Source organism: Rhea pennata, chromosome 16, assembly GCF_028389875.1.
Source record: "Rhea pennata isolate bPtePen1 chromosome 16, bPtePen1.pri, whole genome shotgun sequence".
Lineage (NCBI taxonomy): Eukaryota > Metazoa > Chordata > Aves > Rheiformes > Rheidae > Rhea > Rhea pennata.
The window spans coordinates 18171237-18189990 of record NC_084678.1 but is presented as its reverse complement, the minus strand read 5'-3'; the positions used below and the strand labels follow the sequence as shown (position 1 = coordinate 18189990).

The window sequence follows — 18754 nt, the reverse complement described above, 5'->3', positions numbered from 1 at the left end:
GTGCCCGCGCCGCGGCCCCGGCCCCGCTGCCGGGCGCGCGCCGGCTCCAGCGCCCGCCGTTCTCGGCGCTGCGGCGGGGCTGCCAGCAGCGCTTGCCTTTGAGGTTTATCACTCTGCTCAGTTGGCTGATCCGGTAATTGCCCTTATCGCTCCCCTTGGCTCGCGCAGGTTCCAGCGTGTAGGATTTCCTTGCTACTGGCCGTGCGCGAGGCGGGGCCGCGTGGCTGCGAGCCCGCGGACCTGAGCCGCACCGGGGGCACAGGCGCGGAGCCGCGGAGCCCCGCGCCGAGCTCACGGCGGGGCGGAGGGGCGGAGGGCGGCGGCGAGGCCGGGGTGGGCTACGGTGCCGGGCACCTCTGCCGCGGGCTGCACCTCGGCCGCGGCCCCGGCGCGGCTGGCTGCCGAGGGCTCGTTCCGGCTGATGCCGCCCGCAGGCAGCAGCAGCAGCTGCAGAGGGGCCGAACGCGCTGGCACGGGGCCAGGCGGCTGCACCGCAGCCGTGCCGGGCTCCTGCCCACGCTCTCAGCATCGTTTTCCAGGAGACAGAATGCCTTCGGCTCCCATCCCCGGTGCCGGGCATTCGGGACGCCGCGGCCCCGCCGAGGCCGGCGCGTGCTCCGCGGAGGCGGCTGGAACCCGCTGGGCGGCCGGCGGGGAGCACGGCGGAGACCGTGCAGCTGGCCCCGGGCCAGGGCACGTCCCGCGGGAGGCTCCCGCCCGGGACGCAGCCCCGAGGGCTTGCACCCGAGGGCTTGCACCTCGCGCCAGCCCCGCACTGCGGGGCCCTCCACCACCGTAGCCCAGTCACGCTCATTGCACCCAGGCCCCGCGGCGGCCACGCGGGCTGGCAGGTGGTGGGGAAAGTGTTGGAGGGAGGTCACGTCTCCCTGGCCTGCGCAGGGAGGGCAGTGAATCATTAAAAGGGATCTTTGCACCGCTGGCTGCTCCCAACCCAGCAGGTTGGGCTGGGTGAGTGGCCCCCGCCCCGGCACGGTGGCCCAGGGCCCCTGGGACTGCGGCATGGCACAGAGCAGCACGGCATGGTGCAGCACAGGACAGCATGGTGCAGCACAGGATGGCATGGCATGGCGCGGCACGGCACGGCACGGCGCGGCACGGCACTGCATGCTGCAGCACAGTGCGCATGGCACAGTACCAAATGGCATGGCATGGCATGGCATGGCACAGCACAGCACGGCGCAGAATGGTGCAGCACGGCATTGCACAGCACGGCACAGCACAGCTGCGGTTTTACGGCTGGTGAGTGCATGCACGGCCCGGTGCGCGCAGAGTGGTTTGGGCTCTGGGCTCCGGCCGCACCACCCCGTCCCCGGCAGCAGCCCGTGTCGGGGTGCCCTGCGCCGGAGGGCTCCCTTGGGGCTCCGCCGCCTCCCGGCGCTGCCGCCGCCCCTCCCGCGCTCGCCCTGCGGCCCCTCGCCTCCCGGCACCGCAGACCTTGGCCTCCCTGCTCCGAGCCGCGGGGTCCTCCCTCGCCCCGCCAGCCGTGCGCCCGCCCGCCAGGCGCTGGCAGGTGCCTGGGGGACCCGTGCCCTTGGGCCGGCGCGGTGCACGGGGGCTCTGCGTGGGGAGCCGCGGGTCCACCGTGGGTCCGACCCACGGGCCCAGCTGTCGTGTGGTGCCTGGAGCCCGGGCAGCGCTGGCCCCGCGCGGCCCCGCAGCCCCGGCGCGCTCACCCCTGTCCGCGGGCGCTCCAGCGGCCGGCAGTGCGCACAGGGCGACGATGCCCAGCAGCAAAACGCCCGCCGTCCTCATGGCGCTGCCGGGTCGCTGCACTGGCCGTGCGTGGGGCGGCGGGTTTATATCCCGGAGCGCGCGGGGAGGGGCCGCGGGTGCCGCGGCCGGGCACGGCCCCGCGCAGCCCCACGACGACGTGCTCTTGCCTGGGAAACCGCTGACCCCGGCCCGGCCCTGGCAGTGGGGCGCAGCCAGGGTGGGGCCGGCAGCCGCCCGGCCCGGAGCGGGGAAGGGGCTGAGCTCCGTCGGGGGCCGGGGGGCTGGAGCAGCACCCGGGGCAGAGCGGCCCCCGGGCAGCAGCCGGGCAGCGCGAGTCTGGGCTCCGCCCGGGGAGTGGGGGGGAAGCTGCAAGGGAGAGGAGCTGCGCGGGGTCGCCCCTTCCCCAGAGCCAGTGCCAGCCCGCCCCGTCCCGCGGCCCGGGCCCCCGTGCCTGCCCCCGGCGGGGCTGTGCCGGGCGAGCGTGGCCTGGGGCCGCCGGAGCTTGTGCAACGCGCGCGGCTCGGTGCCTTGCGGCGCTGCCGCGTGGGGCCATTCCTCCGCGGGGACGGGCGAGAGGCCGCGGTGCCGGCACGTAGGCGCGCTGCGGGTAAGCACGGCCGCGTCCCCGGCGGGTGGGCGGCGGGGGCTCCCGCGGGCCGGGCGCTGCGTGGGGACAGGGGCGGGAGAGGAGCCGGCGTGCCCACGCTGCCGTGCCAGCTGCCGAGCCTCGCTGGCCGTCCAGCACCCTCCAGCCGGCCGCCCCAGCGCGCGGGGACGGACCAGAACGGAGCCCCTCGGCACCTGTGCCGGCCCCGCCGGGGCAGCCAGAGGGAGGCACTGGGCGCAGCCCCCCGTGACACCCATGTCCCAGCAGTGTGGGAGCTGCTCCGCTATGGAAAGGCCCCGGGCCGCAGCCCTGCCCTTCCCGCGGCTGCTGCCAGGGTCCCGGCTCGCCGGGGTGGAGGCCGGTGCGGGGCAGCAGCAGCGAGCGGTGGGTGCATCGAGGGGCGCAGCCGGCCGCGACGGGCACTGCCTCCTCCCGGCCCTGCAGCGGGAGGGGAGGCCCCAGGCTGCTGGCTGCGAGGCTGGCAGGGTTGAGCGCGCACGGTGCTGCCCCGGGGCGGGAGGCTCCCGCACGGCGCTGCCCCGGGGCGGGAGGCTCCCACAGGGCGCTGTCCCAGGCAGGGCAGTTTGCGTGCGAGTGGCTCCCGGGGCCAGGAGCGCCGCGGCTGCGGTGGAGCAGGTCGGGGGTCCGGCGGGGCGTGCGTGACCGGGGAGCAGCTGCTCGCTGCGTGCCGGCACGCGAGCGCTGGGGCGGAACGGTGGGAACGGCCGCACGGCACGTCCTGGGGGCGAAGCGGAGGGACTCGGTGCTGCGACACGGGGGTGGCGGGGGAACGGCTGGGCGAACGCGGACGGACAGGCTGCCCGGGCTGCTCGGCGGGTGCGGGGGCTGCCAGCGGCACGGTTCTCCTGCCAGCAGCAGCGGCGGGCTGCGGGGCTGTTCGGGGGACGCGGCAGGGCGCCGGGTGCCAGCCCGCGGCAGCACCAGGGTCGCGGCTCGTCCCCCCAAGACCCGGTGCTGTCACTGCCGTGGGGAGAGCTGCGGAGCTGGGCATGGGGAGAGCGGCCCTGGCCGGGGCCAGGCGGGCGGGACGGGGCGCCGGCGGCCGCTCCTTGCGCGGGACCTTGTCCCGCCGGCAACCCCGCGGGGAGCTTTGCGCATTGTGCCGAGGCCGATGTGATCTTTTCTGTCCCATCTGGAATTTTACAGCTTGCTGGTCGTGTTTCCCTGCTGGGAAGTTCCTGTTTGCGTCACCCGAGCTCCGCGCAGGTGGTAAGCTGATTGCTAGAGAAACGCACGCCCGAAACAAAGGGAGCCTTGAGCAAGGAGAGCAAGGTCCGCGCGAGCCGCCCAGCGCCCCGCTCCGCGCGGCCGCGCCGCCGGCACGCTGGGGCGTCCTGCTGCCGCGCGGCACGCGAGCCCTTCGCCTGCGCCCCCAGGGCGAGGACGGCTCGGGCGCTTGCTCTGGGGGTATCGCGCCGGGATGTTTGGAAACGTCTCTGGGCCCGTTTGATAACGCGGGGCTTGGAGCGCATTGACAGAACCACAGCTGTTTCCGTGATTTGCAAGCGAGCAAATCGGTTTTATTCCTTTGCAGGGAGCTGGGAATCGCCAAGGTTTTTCGAGCAGGCTCCGGTCCTTGGTCGCCTGTGTCTGCCGGCTCCTTGCTCCACGGGGTCTTCAGCTGTGGCCTCGCAGCCCTGCAGCTCCTCGGTCCCGGCGCTGCCAGGGCCGGGCCATCCGTGGCCTCGTCTGCGGCACGTCGCCATGGCCTGGCTGGCGCGAGCTCTCCTGGCAGGCGGCTTGGATCCCAGGAGCATCGCTCGGACAGACTGCCGCTGTCTCCGGCGAGGAGGAGATCGGGCAGACCTCCGCCTGGGGCGCGAGCCCTGGCCTGCTCCTGGTGGCTCCGGGGTATCCCGGTGGATCTCGAGCCCGGAGCTTGGCAGCAGCCAGCAGATGAGGCTGTTGCTCCGTCAAAGCCGTCGTGCTGGCGCGGGAGCCGGGCCTTTGCCGGGCTCTGGCCTGCCCGCTGCCTGGTGGCCGGTGTGCCAACATGACGGCGTGCCAGGGCGGGCTCTGCTCCGGGGCTGCGGTCCGAGCGCCGGCGCCAGGGGCCGGGGGGATCCTGCTGCCGCAAGCAGGGAGCCGCCGCGAGCGTGGCCGTCCTGGCACACCGGCCCGGTGGCAGGCTGCTCCCGGCGGAGCGGGGCCGGAGCCGCCCGTGGCACCCGCTCCCCGGGGAGGGGCAGAAACCTGAGCGGGGTATTGTGAAAGCGCCGCTGCCCGCACCGGCTCCGCGCTCTATATAAGCGGCCGGGGCAGGCGCTGGCGCTCCGATGGGCAGCGCCATGAAGCCGGGTCTCCTGATGCTGCTGGGGCTCCTGGCCCTCGGGAGCGTGTGCCGGCCCGCGGCCGGGAATCTCCTCCCAGGTGAGCCGCCGGGCCGCTGCGTCCGGCCCGGGCGCGGTGCCGAGCCGGGTGCCGCTGTGGGGCCGCGCTGCGGGGCCGGGGGGCTGAGCGGGTGCTCGCCCGGGGCCGGGCGCTGGGCTGCGCGGGCTTCGCCTCCGCACCCTGCCCGGGGCTGGGCGAGCAGCAGGCACCCGCCCGGGCCCCCAGCCTGCGCCGTGGCTGCTCTGCGCCCGCTGGGAGCAGCAACCGGCGGGGAAACGCTGCGTGTCGGTTAACTGCAGGCGGTTTGGAGGCATTGTGCAACCCCGCCGGCGCTGGAGCGTGCCCGGGACGCCGGGCTTTCGCAGGGCGCTCTGCACCGCTGCAGGCACCTGGCTGCCGTGCTGGCACCGGGGCGGGATGGGAAGGAGGCAGGCGGCGGGCAGCGCCGGCGGGACGGCGGCGCGGGTCCTGCGGCGCCGCGACGCCTGCCCCTCCGCAGGGAAGCGCGGCGAGTGCCCCCTGCCCAAGCGGACCCACGAGACCACCTGTGCCGCCTTCTGCTCCTCGGACGAGGACTGCGCGGGCAGCCAGCGCTGCTGCAGCAACGGCTGCGGGCGGGAGTGCATGCTGCCCCAAGGAGGTGAGGCTGGCCCGCGGCCCCGTGGCTGCAGGCGCCCGCGGCCCCAGCGCCGCTGGGAGCGTGCGCCACGGCCCTGACCCTGTCTGCCGCCCCAGCCAAGGCGGGCTTCTGCCCGCGCCTGGACCCCAACTGGATGACCATCTGCCTGGTGGAGTGCGGCAGCGACAGCGACTGCCCCGGCGCCAGGAAGTGCTGCAGCATGGGCTGCCACGTGCGGTGCGAGCAGCCTGTGCCAGGTAGCGGCGCTGGGGGAGGACGGCTGATGGGGCTCCCCCTGCACAGCGCCGTGGTGCCGAGGGCCTCCGGACACTGGGTCCGGCTGGGGAGCGGCGGGGCGGTGGGGTGCACGGTGCTGGGTGGGGTGGTGGGATGCATGGTGTGGCAGGGTGCACAGCATGGCGTGGGTGGTGGGGTGCATGGTGCTGGGCAGGCAGCGGGGTGCACAGCGCTGCACAGGGAGGCCAACGCCTGCCCCTCTCCTCGCCCGTCTGCAGCCAAGCCGGGCGTCTGCCCGTGGAGGAGGGTGCTGTACACCTTCGCCCCCTGCACCAGCACCTGCGACGACGACACCGACTGTCCCCGCCGCGAGAAGTGCTGCTTCACGGGCTGCAGCCGCGGCTGCCTGCTCCCGGTCAGAGGTACGCGGGCCCCGCGCCGCGCCCACGGGGCTGCGCGGCTCCATGGCCGGGGGCGAGCGCGGGGGACGCGGAGCGGCTCTGTGCAACGCCGGGGGCCGAGGGCGGGCAGGCAGCGCCGGGGCTCAGCGCCGGGGCTCCGCGCCGCCCGCCCCGGGCGCCGGCCGCTGCTGGCCCGTGTCCCCGGCTGCTTCTACAGCTCGGCTGCCCGCAGGTGCGGGCGGTTCGCCTGCGCGGGCTGCGCGGGCGACGAGAAGCGCTTTGCTGCCGAGCGGGAGCGCCCGCCGGCCTGCGGGCGCCAAGGTAGGAGCGGCAGAGCGCCGTGCGAGCCGCCCCGGCCCCTGGCCCGCGGCGCTGCCCCGTGCCGGCGCTCTGCCGCCTGCGGCCCGCCGCGGTAGCGGGCACTGCCGGCACCTCCGTGCCCTCGGGCGTGCTCGGTCCTGCCGGCACGGCTCCGTGCCGGAGCTGCGGCGGCCTCTGGAAAGGGCCAGGCAGCGCTGTTAGAAGTAACAAATTTGCAGGCTGATCGGGAAAACGCCGAGCGCGGCAGCCTATGTGCCCAGGCTGCGGTGGCGCGGGGTCCCTGCCGAGCGCCCGCCGGGCTCCGCAGCCCCGGCCGAGTCCCCGGCACGGCTGCTTGGCCGCGCCGGCTCTGCCCTGCTCACGGCCCCCGTTTCTCCCGCAGTGAGAGCGCAGGAGTGACCCGAGGAGGCGGCGGCGGCCGCGGAGCCGCGGCACGGCGGCGGCGGTGGCGGTGGTGGCTGCGGCAGCGGCGGCTGCAGCGGTGGTGGCTGCAGCGGTGGTGGCTGCGGTGGTGGTGGCTGCGGCGGTGGCTGCAGCCGTCCTCTGCTCCCTGCAATAAAGGTGCCAGGACGCCTGGCTTCAGCACGCTGGCGCCTCGCTCGCCCCTTCCCGCGGCTCCCTCCGCACCTTTCCGCGCCGCTCCCCGTCCGGCGGAGCGTCCGCCCGGCGGCACAGTGCGCCCGCCCCGCGCGGCGCCGGCCGCCGGCAGGCGCTGTGCCGAGGCGGCGAGGAACTGGGAACAGGAGCGAGGAAAACCGCCGGACGCGGCGATTTATCCTGCACCGACCCCCTCCCCCGGCTCCTCGCCGGCTCCCGGCACCGCGGATCCCGGGAGCTGCCGGAAGCCCCCGGCGGGGGCTGCGGCCCCGACTGCTGCCGTCAGGAACGGCCCGGCACCGCCGGCGGCAGCGGCAGCGGCGGCGGCGGCGCGGGGATGCGCCGGCAGCAGCCCGGCCCCGCGGGACGCGCCGGCTGCGGCACGGGGGAGGCGGCCGCCCCGAGTGGGGGTTATTGCAGCCATACATCACGGCGGCGGCCCCGCGCGGGCAGGCAACGGTGATTTTTCTTCGCGGTTTACAGAAAAATGAGGGGAAGGAAAATTGATGGGAGTCTGCTCCCGCGCGAGCGGGCACGTGCCGGCCGGGAGCAGCCACCCGGCTGCGGCACAGGGCCGCGCTCGCCGGCCGCGGCCGACGCAGCCGGGCCCCCGCGGCCCCGCTCGGCCCTCGCCCCCGCCGTGCCCGGCCCGGCGCGGCCCCTTCGCCGCTGCCCCCCGCGCGCGCCAGCAGTCAGCCCCGGAGGACGTTCGCTCAGCCCGCAGGCGCGGCTGGAGCGCGCAGCGTCCGGCTGCCCGTGGTCGCGGGGCTTTGACCAGACCCTGCCCGCGTTCGCCCCAGCCGCGGATGCCTCCAAACACCACGGTCCTGCGCGGGGCGAGATAACAGTTAATACCCTCAAACAGCAACTATCGGCCTCGCCATAAGGCCCATAAATATTAATACAATTCTAATTAGTTCCCTTAAATACATTGCCTAAATTAAGCATTTCCTCAGCAATAAATCAGCAGCCTTTTGGCATCCTGCACGTGCTGCTGAGCAGAGCGCAGCTCTCCCAGCCGCCCCAGGAGCCCCAGAGCCGGCTCTGATCCGCGGTGGGATCTGACGGACTCAAACTGGGGCCGTGCCGTGCCGTGCTGGGCCACGCCGCACTGTGCTGCACCGTGCCGCACCATGCCATGCTGTGCTGCACTGTGCCACGCTGCACCGTGCCATTCAGCACCACGCCGTGCTGTGCCGTACCATGCCATGCCATGCCGTGCCGAATCATGCTGTGCCATGCTGCACCGTGCCATGCCACACTGTGCCATGCCATGCCGTGCCACACCATGCTGTGCCGTGCTGCACCATGCCGTGCCATGCTGCACTGTGCTGTGCTGCACCGTGCCATGCCACACCATGCTGTGCCATGCTGCACTGTGCTGTGCTACACCGTGCCATGCCGTGCCGTGCCACACCATGCTGTGCCATGCTGCACTGTGCTGTGCTGCACCGTGCCATGCCATGCCATGCTGCACTGTGCTGTGCTGCACTGTGCCATGCCATGCCATGCCGCACCATGCCGTGCCGTGCTGCACTGTGCTGTGCTGCACTGTGCCATGCCATGCCATGCCACACCATGCCGTGCCATGCTGCACTGTGCTGTGCTGCACTGTGCCATGCCGTGCCATGCCGCACCATGCCGTGCCATGCTGCACTGTGCTGTGCTGCACTGTGCCATGCCATGCCATGCCGCACCATGCCGTGCCGTGCTGCACTGTGATGTGCTGCACCGTGCCATGCCGTGCCGTGCCGCACCATGCCGTGCCGTGCTGCACTGTGATGTGCTGCACCGTGCCATGCCGTGCCGTGCCGCACCATGCCGTGCCGTGCTGCACTGTGCTGTGCTGCACTGTGCCATGCCGTGCCATGCCGCACCATGCCGTGCCGTGCTGCACTGTGCTGTGCTGCACCGTGCCATGCCATGCCGTGCTGCACCATGCCATGCCGTGCTGCACCATGCCGTGCCGTGCTGCACTGTGCTGTGCTGCACCATGCCATGCCGTGCCGTGCCGCACCATGCCTTGCCGTGCTGCACTGTGCTGTGCTGCACCGTGCCATGCCGTGCCGTGCTGCACCATGCCATGCCGTGCTGCACCATGCCGTGCCGTGCTGCACCATGCTGTGCCGTGCCGCACCACCCACACGTCGGCAGCAGTGCCAGCCCCTGCGCTCTGCCCACTTCTTCCCGCTTGCCCGGCGGCAGCGCGGCGCAGGGAGGGCGGCAGCGGCGGGGAGCCGAGGTGCTGCGCGAGCGGCGTGGGGCAGGGCGGGGGGGGTCTGGGGAGTCGGGGATGACACAGGGGTTTCCCTTTGGGCCCTGCAGCGGGACCGGCCCCTCCGGAGCGTGGTCCTGCGGGACGCGGCAGGGAAGGGGAGGGAAGGGCAATCGCAGCCCGGGCAAGCAGCGAGGAGCAGGGGCCCCGCAGCCGCCTCCAACACACAGCGGAGCCCGGAGTCTCCGGGTGGAAACTGCAACGCAGGTAAACCCCGGCTCCGCGAGGCTCCCGGGAGGGATTTGTGCTGAAGCGGTGAGGGTGGGAGGCCGGTCGCTGCCGACAGGGTCTTGTCCAGTGGTTGCAAGAGTGTAGTTTAGAAGATCCTGATAAAATATCTCCTAAGGACTCCTAAATTGTAGATATAAAAATAAACCAACTATTAAATTCAAAGGAGGAAAAAGAGCCCAAATGTCACTGAATGAGCAAAAAGTGCCCTGTGACCTTCATCAGGAGAATATTATTAATACATCTTCCCCAGGTGCACCCAAAGATTTGCATTTCCAGCCACCTGCACAGTAACGAGCAGAGCTGGCCAGCTTCGCCTCGGCAGCAATCACCTCCGAGGCAGCGGCCGCGCGCTCGTTTGCTGGAGCCGCAGCTCTGCCTCCCTTCCCCGGCGCCGCCGCTCCCGCGCTGGCCCGGGCAGCTCCGCGCCCCTCGGCCGGGCTCTCCGCTCTGCGAGCCGGGACGCGGAGCGGTGCCGGGGCCGCGGGCTGGGGCGAGCCGGGATCGCCCCGCGGCACAGGCACGGGGCTCGGGCGCGGCAGGCGCCGGAGGAGCGGCGGGCCGGGGCCGGGGCCTCGGTGGAGCCGAGCCGGGCGGCGGCCCCGGGACCCTGCCGCCTCCGCCCTCGTCCCGGCTCCCTGCGTCCCGGCCGTGTCCCGAGCCGCTCTCCCCGCGGGCGGCTGCGCGGCAGCGACGCAGGGCGCCGTCCTCGCCCTCGCGAGCGTGCGCGTGGGGGCACGCGGGGAGCGTGTGCATGCAGGGGCACGCGGGGGTGACCGTGCGCACGCAGGGGTGAGCGTGCACGGGGGTGCGAGCGTGTGCACGCGCGGTGAGCACGCATGCAGGGATGAGCACGCGTGCCGCAGGCTTGAGCAGAGAGGGGCTGGAAGGGGCTTTGGTCCCCCCTGCTCGCTGCAGCCAGCGGCCTTGGAAAACAGCAAATACCAAACTCATTTGCTTGAGTAGAAATTAATACAGTGTGAAGCCTGCAGTGGGTGATTTAAGAACTGAATTTAAAATCTCAACACAAACAGATATTTTATAAGGTCAGAAGAGAGATTAAATGCTTCAGACAGGCACAGCGCTTGCCATTTGCAGCGCCCGTTTTTACCATAAACATTTGTGGCTGCAGGCGTGTCGCCGGCCCCGGGCGCCGCGGCCGAGCCCGACGCCCGAGCGCCCGGCCGGCTGCAGCGGTCGGTTGCCGGTGTTTAAAATCAGCGTTGGCATCCTTCATTTCCGCGCGCCAAAAGGCTTTCGTCTCAGCGCCCGGCAGCGCTCACCCGGCAGCGGCACCCGGCGCGGCCAGCTCCGCGGCCCCCCCGTCACTGCCACCGGGACCCTCCCTGGCCGGACCCCGGCTCCTCGCCCTCCCTGCCGCGGAGCGGCGCGACCCACGGCCCGCTGGGGAGCCGTGGGGCCGGGCCCAGCGCCGCCTCCGCCTGCGCCGCTTCTTCCCGGGCTCCGCGCCGCCGCCTCCGGGCTCGGCCGCCGCCCTCCTCGCCGCGCCGAAGGCGACCGCGGCCGGCGGCGCGCTGCAGCGAGAGCCGTCCCGGGCTGCCCCAGATGCCGTGGGGCAGCGGGCCGTGGGGCAGCGCGCAGCAGTGAGCAGAGTGACATGGGGCAGTGCGCCGTGGGGCAGTGTGCAGCAGTGCACTGTGAGGCAGTGTGCCGTGGAGCAGCACGCAGCAGTGAGCAGCGTGCCATGGGGCAGTGCGCCGTGGGGCAGTGTGCAGCAGTGCACTGTGAGGCAGTGTGCCGTGGAGCAGCACGCAGCAGTGAGCAGCGTGCCATGGGGCAGTGCGCCGTGGGGCAGTGTGCAGCAGTGCACTGTGAGGCAGTGTGCCGTGGAGCAGCACGCAGCAGTGAGCAGCGTGCCATGGGGCAGAAGCCATGGGGCAGTGTGTGGCAGTGCGCCATGGGGCAGCGTGCAGCCGTGCACTGTGGGGCAGCATGCAGCAGTGAGCAGTGCGCCGTGGGGCAGCACACAGCAGTGCACTGCGGAGCAGTGTGCCGTGGGGCAGCACACAGCAGTGCGCCGTGGGGCAGCGTGCCGTGGGGCAGCATGCAGCAGTGAGCAGTGTGCCGTGGGGCAGCACACAGCAGCATGCTGTGGGGCAGTGTGCCGTGGGGCAGCATGCAGCAGTGTGCCGTGGGGCAGCATGCCGTGGGGCAGCATGCAGCAGTGAGCAGTGTGCCGTGGGGCAGCACACAGCAGCGTGCCGTGGGGCAGCGTGCTGTGGGGCAGCATGCAGCATGCAGCAGCGTGCCGTGGGGCAGCGTGCCGTGGGGCAGCATGCAGCGTGCAGCAGCGTGCCATGGGGCAGCCCCCACCGCCTCCGCCGGGCCGGGCGGTGCCTCCGTCGCCCTGCTCCCGCCTCGGGCCGGCGCCGCGCCGGCGAGGCGGGCGATGCCGGAGCTGTCGGCGTGACGGACGGCCGCCCGCGGCAGTGCAGATAACGTACACGCACAGGTCAGCGGGGCCCGTGTCGCCCATCCATCAGGCGCCGCCGCCTGACGCGCGCTGCCCGGCACGAACGCGCCTCTTCCCCCAAGGTTAAACGGATGAGCGAGGTTCGGGCAGCGACAGCTCCGCTCGCCCCGCGCAAGCGGTGAACGAGCCAGGAGAACGGAGGGCAGCAAGGCGAGGTTTGTTTTCCGCCAAGCGCTGCCTTCGTGCCGCCGTGCCGGGGGCTCGGGGCCGGCGGCCCGCGGCAGGGCGAGGGCGCGAGGCCGAGGAGGCGCCCGCAGGGCTCCTGCCCCGCGGCGCGAGCGGCCCGGGGCCCCGGCTGCAGGGCCTCGTCCTGCCCGGGCGCCGCGTCGCCCCGCGCTCCTCTTGCCCTCGCTCAATGTCACACCGGGAGCCTGTCAGCTTGAAAAAGGGTTCGCGTCCGATAAGCGATCGGGCTGTCAGCTGCGGAGTGCCGCTTGCTCGTGATTTACTGCAACGCTGCTAACGGAGCACAGATTTTTCTTAATCTAAATTGAAAACTACTCAAGTAGAAAAATAATTTCATTGCTTCATGCTGAGGGGCGGGGGGAGAGGAACGAGGCAGAGCTGCACCGGGGCTGAGCGTGTCTGGGGCAGCGGCGGCGGGTGGCCCACGGCGCGGCGGCGGCACGCGGGCAGGGCCGTGCCCCGCTGCGGGGCCGCCCCACGGCCACGCGCCGCTCCTCCCCGCGGCCGCCCGACCCGGGAACATCCACGGCCCCTGGGGTTCGAGCGGGCAGAAGAAACCTTCACGGCGCGGGGGCCGCAGTGCTGCCGTGCTGCAGGTGCCGCGGTGCTTCCGTGCCGTGGGTATCGCAGTGCCGCGGTGCCGCCGTGCCGTGGGTATTGCAGTGCCGCGGTGCCGCCGTGCCGTGGGTATTGCAGTGCCGGGGGTGCTGCGTGCACTGCAGTGCCACGGTGCTTCTGTGCCGTGGGTATTGCAGTGCCACGGTGCCGCCGTGCCGTGGGTATTGCAGTGCCGCGGTGCTGCCGTGCCGTGGGTATTGCAGTGCCACGGTGCCGCCGTGCCGTGGGTATTGCAGTGCCGCGGTGCCGCCGTGCCGTGGGTATTGCAGTGCCGGGGGTGCTGCGTGCACTGCAGTGCCACGGTGCTTCTGTGCCGTGGGTATTGCAGTGCCACGGTGCCGCCGTGCCGTGGGTATTGCAGTGCCGCGGTGCTGCCGTGCTGTGGGTATCGCAGTGCCGCGGTGCCGCCGTGCCGTGGGTATTGCAGTGCCGGGGGTGCTGCATGCACTGCAGTGCCACGGTGCTTCTGTGCCGTGGGTATTGCAGTGCCGGGGGTGCTGCATGCACTGCAGTGCCACGGTGCTTCTGTGCCGTGGGTATTGCAGTGCCGGGGGTGCTGCGTGCTTTGCCGTGCCACGGTGCCAGCAGCACGCCGCTGGGCCAGCGGCTCCACCAGCCAGCCGGCAGCGCCTGACACCGCGCCGACGGCACCAGGGCCGCCGCCTGCGGTCGGTTCTGATCTGCAGCACGAAGCGCTGGGGGCCGCGTGGCACAGGGAGCCGCGTCCCCCGCCGTGGGCGCCCAGCGGCTCCGGTGCAGCGTTCCCGTGCCAGTGCCGGCCGCGGCCCCCGGCACAGCGTGAGCAGAGCTGCCTGGCGGCTAGATTGGTAATGTGGAGCGTGAGTGAATTCTGGGAGCGTTTGCTGAGCTGGGTAATAACGTGCCCAGTGAGCTGCATCCCAAGTATGCAGCCAAATTAAAGAAATTTTTTTCCCCTTTAATTTAAAAGTTGCCGCTGGGAAATCTCTGCTGGCCTCGGCAGTGATTTCCCCCCAGGCCGCCTTTCCGGAGAAATCTTTAATTCGGATCGTCGCACTCAGTGGCGTTTTGGTGGGGAAGCGGCCCCCGCCTCCGCGCCCGCTCCCCGCGCTCCTCCGCCCCGGCCCCGGCCCCGGCCCCGGCGGCCCCCGGCTTCGCCCTCTCCCCGCCGAAGCTCCGGGCTCGGGGAATCTCCTGAAGCTGAACTCCGCAGCCGGCACGTGCCGCGGCCGCAGCGGGCAGCGCTGCCTGCGCTGGCCCTGCCGCTCCTCTCCCTCCGTTTTTTTAGCATTAATACACAGTAACAGAGGGGGTGGTTTTTTGTTTTTTTTTTTTTTTTTTTTTTTTTCCCCAGAATGAGGGCCTTGGAAACGAATCGCCTTGCAGCTCTATTAGCAATTAAAAAAGAGGAGAGAGAGGGAAAACAAAACAAAAAAAAAGGCGGCGCCTGCCTTTCCCCAGCGAGCCCCATGCAGCGGTTGTGGGGTGAGCTCCAGAAAGGTTACAGCCCATTTGCATTTTACCCTTCAGTAATTTCAACACTTACGGGTGCAATTAAGAGGCAAGTCTGGAGTTATGAAGCTATCAGTGCGGAGAGACCTGAATACTAACAAACTCGAATATGCATTCGCCTTCCTGGGCCGCCTGATTTATCAGTGATAAAACTGCAATAATGCCAGCAGATTTCCATCGGCCGCAGTAATGGGCCTTGACTACGTTAAATGCACATTTTTTAACTTGTCTGATGGCCCAGCCTTCCCAAAGTCGGTGGAGTGATGGGTTTAGCGCTCGTTCCGGGTGGGGCTCGGGCGGCCCCGCAGAGGCAGAGCGCTGCGCTGCCGCAGCGGCTCCGGCGCGGGAGTCCCGGGGCCGCGGGGAGCGAGGGACGCGGCAGCCCCGGCCCTCGCGGCTCCCGGCGGGGCAGGCGGCTCCGCGGCGCGATGCTGCTCGCCGGCTTTCGGGAGCGCCGCGACGCCGGAGGAGAGCGTCTGCCCCGCCGGAGCCGCGCGCGCGTCTCAACGTAGACCGCGGAACGGCCGCGGGAGAGGGTGCTCCAGGCCAGGGAGAACGTCTTACTCGAGCAAATCAAGTGTTTTGGTCCGATTTTGACCCATAGCTTCGAGCGAACAGCTGACTTGGTGCTCGGCTCGGCCTCCCCCTCTTCCCGCCTGGGAGCTGGGGGTCTGCAAAAGCCCTCGGGCTGCTTTCCCTGCTCCCCTCTCAGTTCAGCCGCGGGCTTGCAGAAAGGGGTCTTTCCCTTTAAGCTTCATCCCAGTTTAATTGGATACTTTTGAGCCCAGTCTCATGATTTCTGCTGCAATTTGGTGTGAGATTTCTTTCTTTCCCTCCATTATCCACTCTGATTAACTCAGCTGCACCTGTCAGCTTTTATTCCGCGGCACGGGGAGCGCTTGCAAGAACCTGTTAAAATGCATGAGTTTTATCACATCCACTCTTTCCTGGCCAGCGATGCTGAACTGGGAGGCGGGAGGGAAGGGGCTGCGGCGGGGGCTGGCGGGGGCCGCGCTGGCTCCCTGGCGGCGCCGGGCTCGAGCCCCCGGCCGCACGCCGTGGGCCGGGGGCAGCAACCAGCGCCTTCCCCCGGAGAGCGCGGGGAGGAGGCGGGCGGCAGCTCCGGAGCTGCGGGCGGCGCTCGGGAGCCCGGCGGGGACCGCGCGGGGCGGCGGGCGCGCGGGGGCGGGCGGCGGCGCCGATGCCCTCTCCGTCCGGCGCCGCCTCGCCGGGCCGCGGGAACGGCCCCCGCGCCGCGGACGTGCCCCGCGCGCCGCCGGGGCCCGCCGGGTGCCTGCAGATTTTCCGCTTTGCAAACGCTAATTTTACATTCCAGTTATGACTTGTTCCCTTTTTCTCATTTTAATAAAAACGAAAGCATCCGGAAACACTAGGGCACCCAAGAAAGAGCAAGATCTGACATAATTAAAAAGTGGCTTCAATCAGGCTGTTTTCCTAATGGTTTGTCATATCAACCCGCACCGCCCTGCACCCCCCTTTGCTCCTAACCCCCTGAGGCATCATTTACATTTCTTAATAACCCCTCATTAATATTCATGGTGCAGGGAGGGTAATAACGGCTGAGTGCACACCACTAATTCAATTTCAGCGAGCCTCAGTGTGTTTAGTTAATCACTGGGGGACCTGGGTTACTCAGTACAATTATTTATTCGGAATTAGATCTTGAGGCATCTGGATTGAAAACTGAACTAGGAATAAAATTAAAAAGGGATTCTCCTCCCGAGCGCGCTCATGCTCCGGCGGCCCCCGACCCCCCAGCAGCGGTGCTGAGTACCTCCCCGGCCCCTGCAGAGCTGAGCAGGAGAACTGCTGTTTTCTTAACCGCGGGCCCGCTGCTCCGACGGGAAGCGATCCGGCGAGGGCTGGGATCTCCCCCGAACGGCAGCTCCCGGGGTGGTCCAGGCCGTGCCGCGGGCTCTTTCGAACCTGTCCCCGGAGCCAGACCCGGCGCAGAGACCGTGCGGTGAGCTCGAAGCACGAGGCTTCGAGCAGCCGACCGGCACCGATCTGTGCCAAGGGGAGGTTGCTCTCGGGTTTCACGCGGCCGCTTTGGCCCTTGCACGCGTGGGGCCCTGCAAGGGGGTCTCGTGCCCCCGGCTGCAGGTTGCACAGTGCTGGCTTTGTCGTGTCCGATGCTCCCTGTGCAAGCAATGGTGACATCTCGGATGAAGGGGGAAAATAGGATATAGTGTACGTGCCCTGGAGGGGTTTGCACCCTGCAGGTGTGCCAGGAAGTGAAAGGTCAGTGCAAAAAGGTGAGAAAAGGCCAGGTTTTGGCTACATTGCGACATCCATCCTGGAGCCCTGGGGATGGCCCCAAAGAAGCTAGTGCCTGAAGTGCTGTGATTTGCATGTAAGAGTAGCTCTCACCCTTTCTGGCCAGGTGAGCCCTGTGGCTGCAGGAACCTGATGTGCAAAGCCTTGGAGATGTCCCCAGTGCATGGAGCGGGGGGCAGCCCTAATTCAGCCTGGAAGAGCAGCACTGCTCCAGCAGCACTCTCAGGGGCTCTGAAAAATCGCTCCGCTGCTGGCTGCATATAAGGCCTGGGATGACGGAGACGTGGGCACTGGCTGGGAGCGAGCCGGAGGAGCTTGTCATAGCGTCACTCATGGGGGGCTGGTGATGGATGACTGAAAGTTGTGGGCTTGGTGCACCTCCCAGCCCCACTCCCCTCTCTGTAGCTCCAGCCAAAGAGCCTTGCTGTGAAGAACGGGCATCCAGGAAAGGCCTGGGAATGGGAGGAGGATCTGGGTGGGGCAGCGCAGCGTGAATCACCGGCACCTGCTGGTGCTCTCCCCTTGCAGCTGAAATATGCTTGGATGCGTAAGTGGCATTTGCTGGAGCAAGAGGGGAGATGCCTGCTGCACGCTGGGGATGCTCTCTGCCGAGCCCTGCACAGCTCTGCCGCGCTGCTGCTCACGGAGAAGGATGGGACAGGCAGTGCCAGGACACAGAGGGGTTTTGTTTGCAGCAGAACCCTCCCTCCCTCGCTTCTGTGGTGTCTGGGAAGTGGCAGCTTTCTCTTCCTTCCCCCCAGACCTCACGTGTCCTGGCATCCAGGTTCTGCCTGAGCAGTCGGTATGCAGAGCCCTGCGGGGCGACAGGAGATGCTCTAGCCTCTGCTGGAGGATTGGTGCCTCTGCTGGGTGTGGGTCCAGGTCTCCTCTGTGGGTGTTTGCTCTCATGACCAAACAAAATAACAGGTTGTTGCTTCAGTCCTTCTGAATTTTCCAGCCCCTCCCTGCAGCTTTGCAGCATGTTTAACCACTCCCTAGGAGAGGCTGCCACTGGGCCCCATTCAGAACCCAGCACTGAGGACATTCTGCTTTTCTCCAGCCTTTCATTTTCTCCAGCCTCAGAAGAAAAACTTGAGGGTTTTTTTTTAATACTTGATTTTGCTTCTGTTTTTGCTTTTAATTCAATATTTTGTCCCTGTGCTCCAACTCCCTTTATTGGATAAAAACACTCTGTTATTGAATCTTGCCCTGCAGCTGCTTGGAGAGAATTGGGTTTCCTGGACAGCAATAAGGTTGTTTTGGAGTGTTATAAGGCCAGGCAGAGCATGGAGACGGGAATAAGTCCAAAAGGAGCCCGTGGCTGCTGACAGTTGTTTCAATGACAGTTGCATTGTGCCATGCTTTGTGGTTTTGCTTTCTGCCTCTCTGTTTCACCCAGCACCGCGGGCTGACAGCACTAGGAGCTCAAGGCAAGAAAACAGAAGCAGAAGGAAAGGCTTTGCAGGTTACTTCTGGGAGCTGTACGGAGACAGAGAGAGGTTTCAGAGGCGGCCTGGGGAGCCGGGGCGCAGGAGCCGGCCGTTCCCGCGGCCGGGACGGCTCGGCGCGCCCGCGGGACGCCCAGCCGACGAGCCGTGCCGCAGCCGGCGCCCCGCTGCCTCCGCTGCCCTCCCTACACGGCGCCCGTGGCGCGAGACGTCGGCGCTCGGGTTTTGTTTTACGTTGGTTCCCCTCAGTGCCTTGTGCTCTCGCGATCAGTTTGCTCTCTCAGACGCACCGCCGGCAGTCTGTACATCTGCTGGCTTTCCAGCCGTCGAGGCAGTGAGAAATAGCACCGGAAGATTTGTGCCTTCCCCATGCGGCTGTAGATTTCTGCTTATCAAATTTTATTTAGGTTGGTAAATGCAGCTGCCACTTCTCAAATTCATGACTTTATGTTTTTCTGAATATTCTCACTGGCCTGCACAGTACTGCTGAGGAAATGAACTAGCTGATTTACTATTTTCTATTCATTTGCTTTCTTAGGTGAAGCTTCAGCTGGGAGTTATTGAGGCATTGTAAGACTTACTTGGGTCGTGCCATTTTTTTCCCCCCAAATTGAAGACTAATTCTCTTTTGCAGCCTGTCTTCCTCCTCTCCAGTACTGGACAGAGTTTCCCAGTCTTTATTCGCAGACTCTGTGGACTGGTGCAGTCAGCAAAAACTCAGTTTTGTTGTGGAGCTGCACAAGCCCTACGAGCTCATGTTTTTCTCTTCAGAGACACAATATTAGTGCCAAGCAGGAGCGAGGAATGTGACCTTGCTCGATACCCTTGTCTCCCCTGAACCACTGGCT

General features: G+C 68.4%; 1 protein-coding gene across 1 annotated transcript; it reads left to right on the top strand.

Moving 5' to 3' along the window:
• The first annotated feature begins 4638 nt into the window (after window positions 1-4638).
• On the top strand, window positions 4639-6813 carry LOC134147975 (WAP four-disulfide core domain protein 3-like). Its single transcript, XM_062589573.1, has 5 exons — window positions 4639-4732; window positions 5193-5333; window positions 5429-5569; window positions 5828-5971; window positions 6654-6813. Exons 1-5 carry the CDS (start codon window positions 4639-4641, stop codon window positions 6668-6670), a joined length of 537 nt encoding a protein of 178 aa, XP_062445557.1. The 3' UTR covers window positions 6671-6813.
• The last annotated feature ends 11941 nt before the right edge of the window (window positions 6814-18754 follow it).

Bases quoted from the DNA above. Each gene is read 5' to 3' on its own strand.
- LOC134147975 (XM_062589573.1), top strand. From the start codon at position 4,639: ATGGGCAGCGCCATGAAGCCGGGTCTCCTGATGCTGCTGGGGCTCCTG. The intron at 4,733-5,192 runs GTGAGCCGCCGG...GCCCCTCCGCAG, and splicing joins GGCCGGGAATCTCCTCCCAG to GGAAGCGCGGCGAGTGCCCC. The intron at 5,570-5,827 runs GTAGCGGCGCTG...GCCCGTCTGCAG, and splicing joins GTGCGAGCAGCCTGTGCCAG to CCAAGCCGGGCGTCTGCCCG.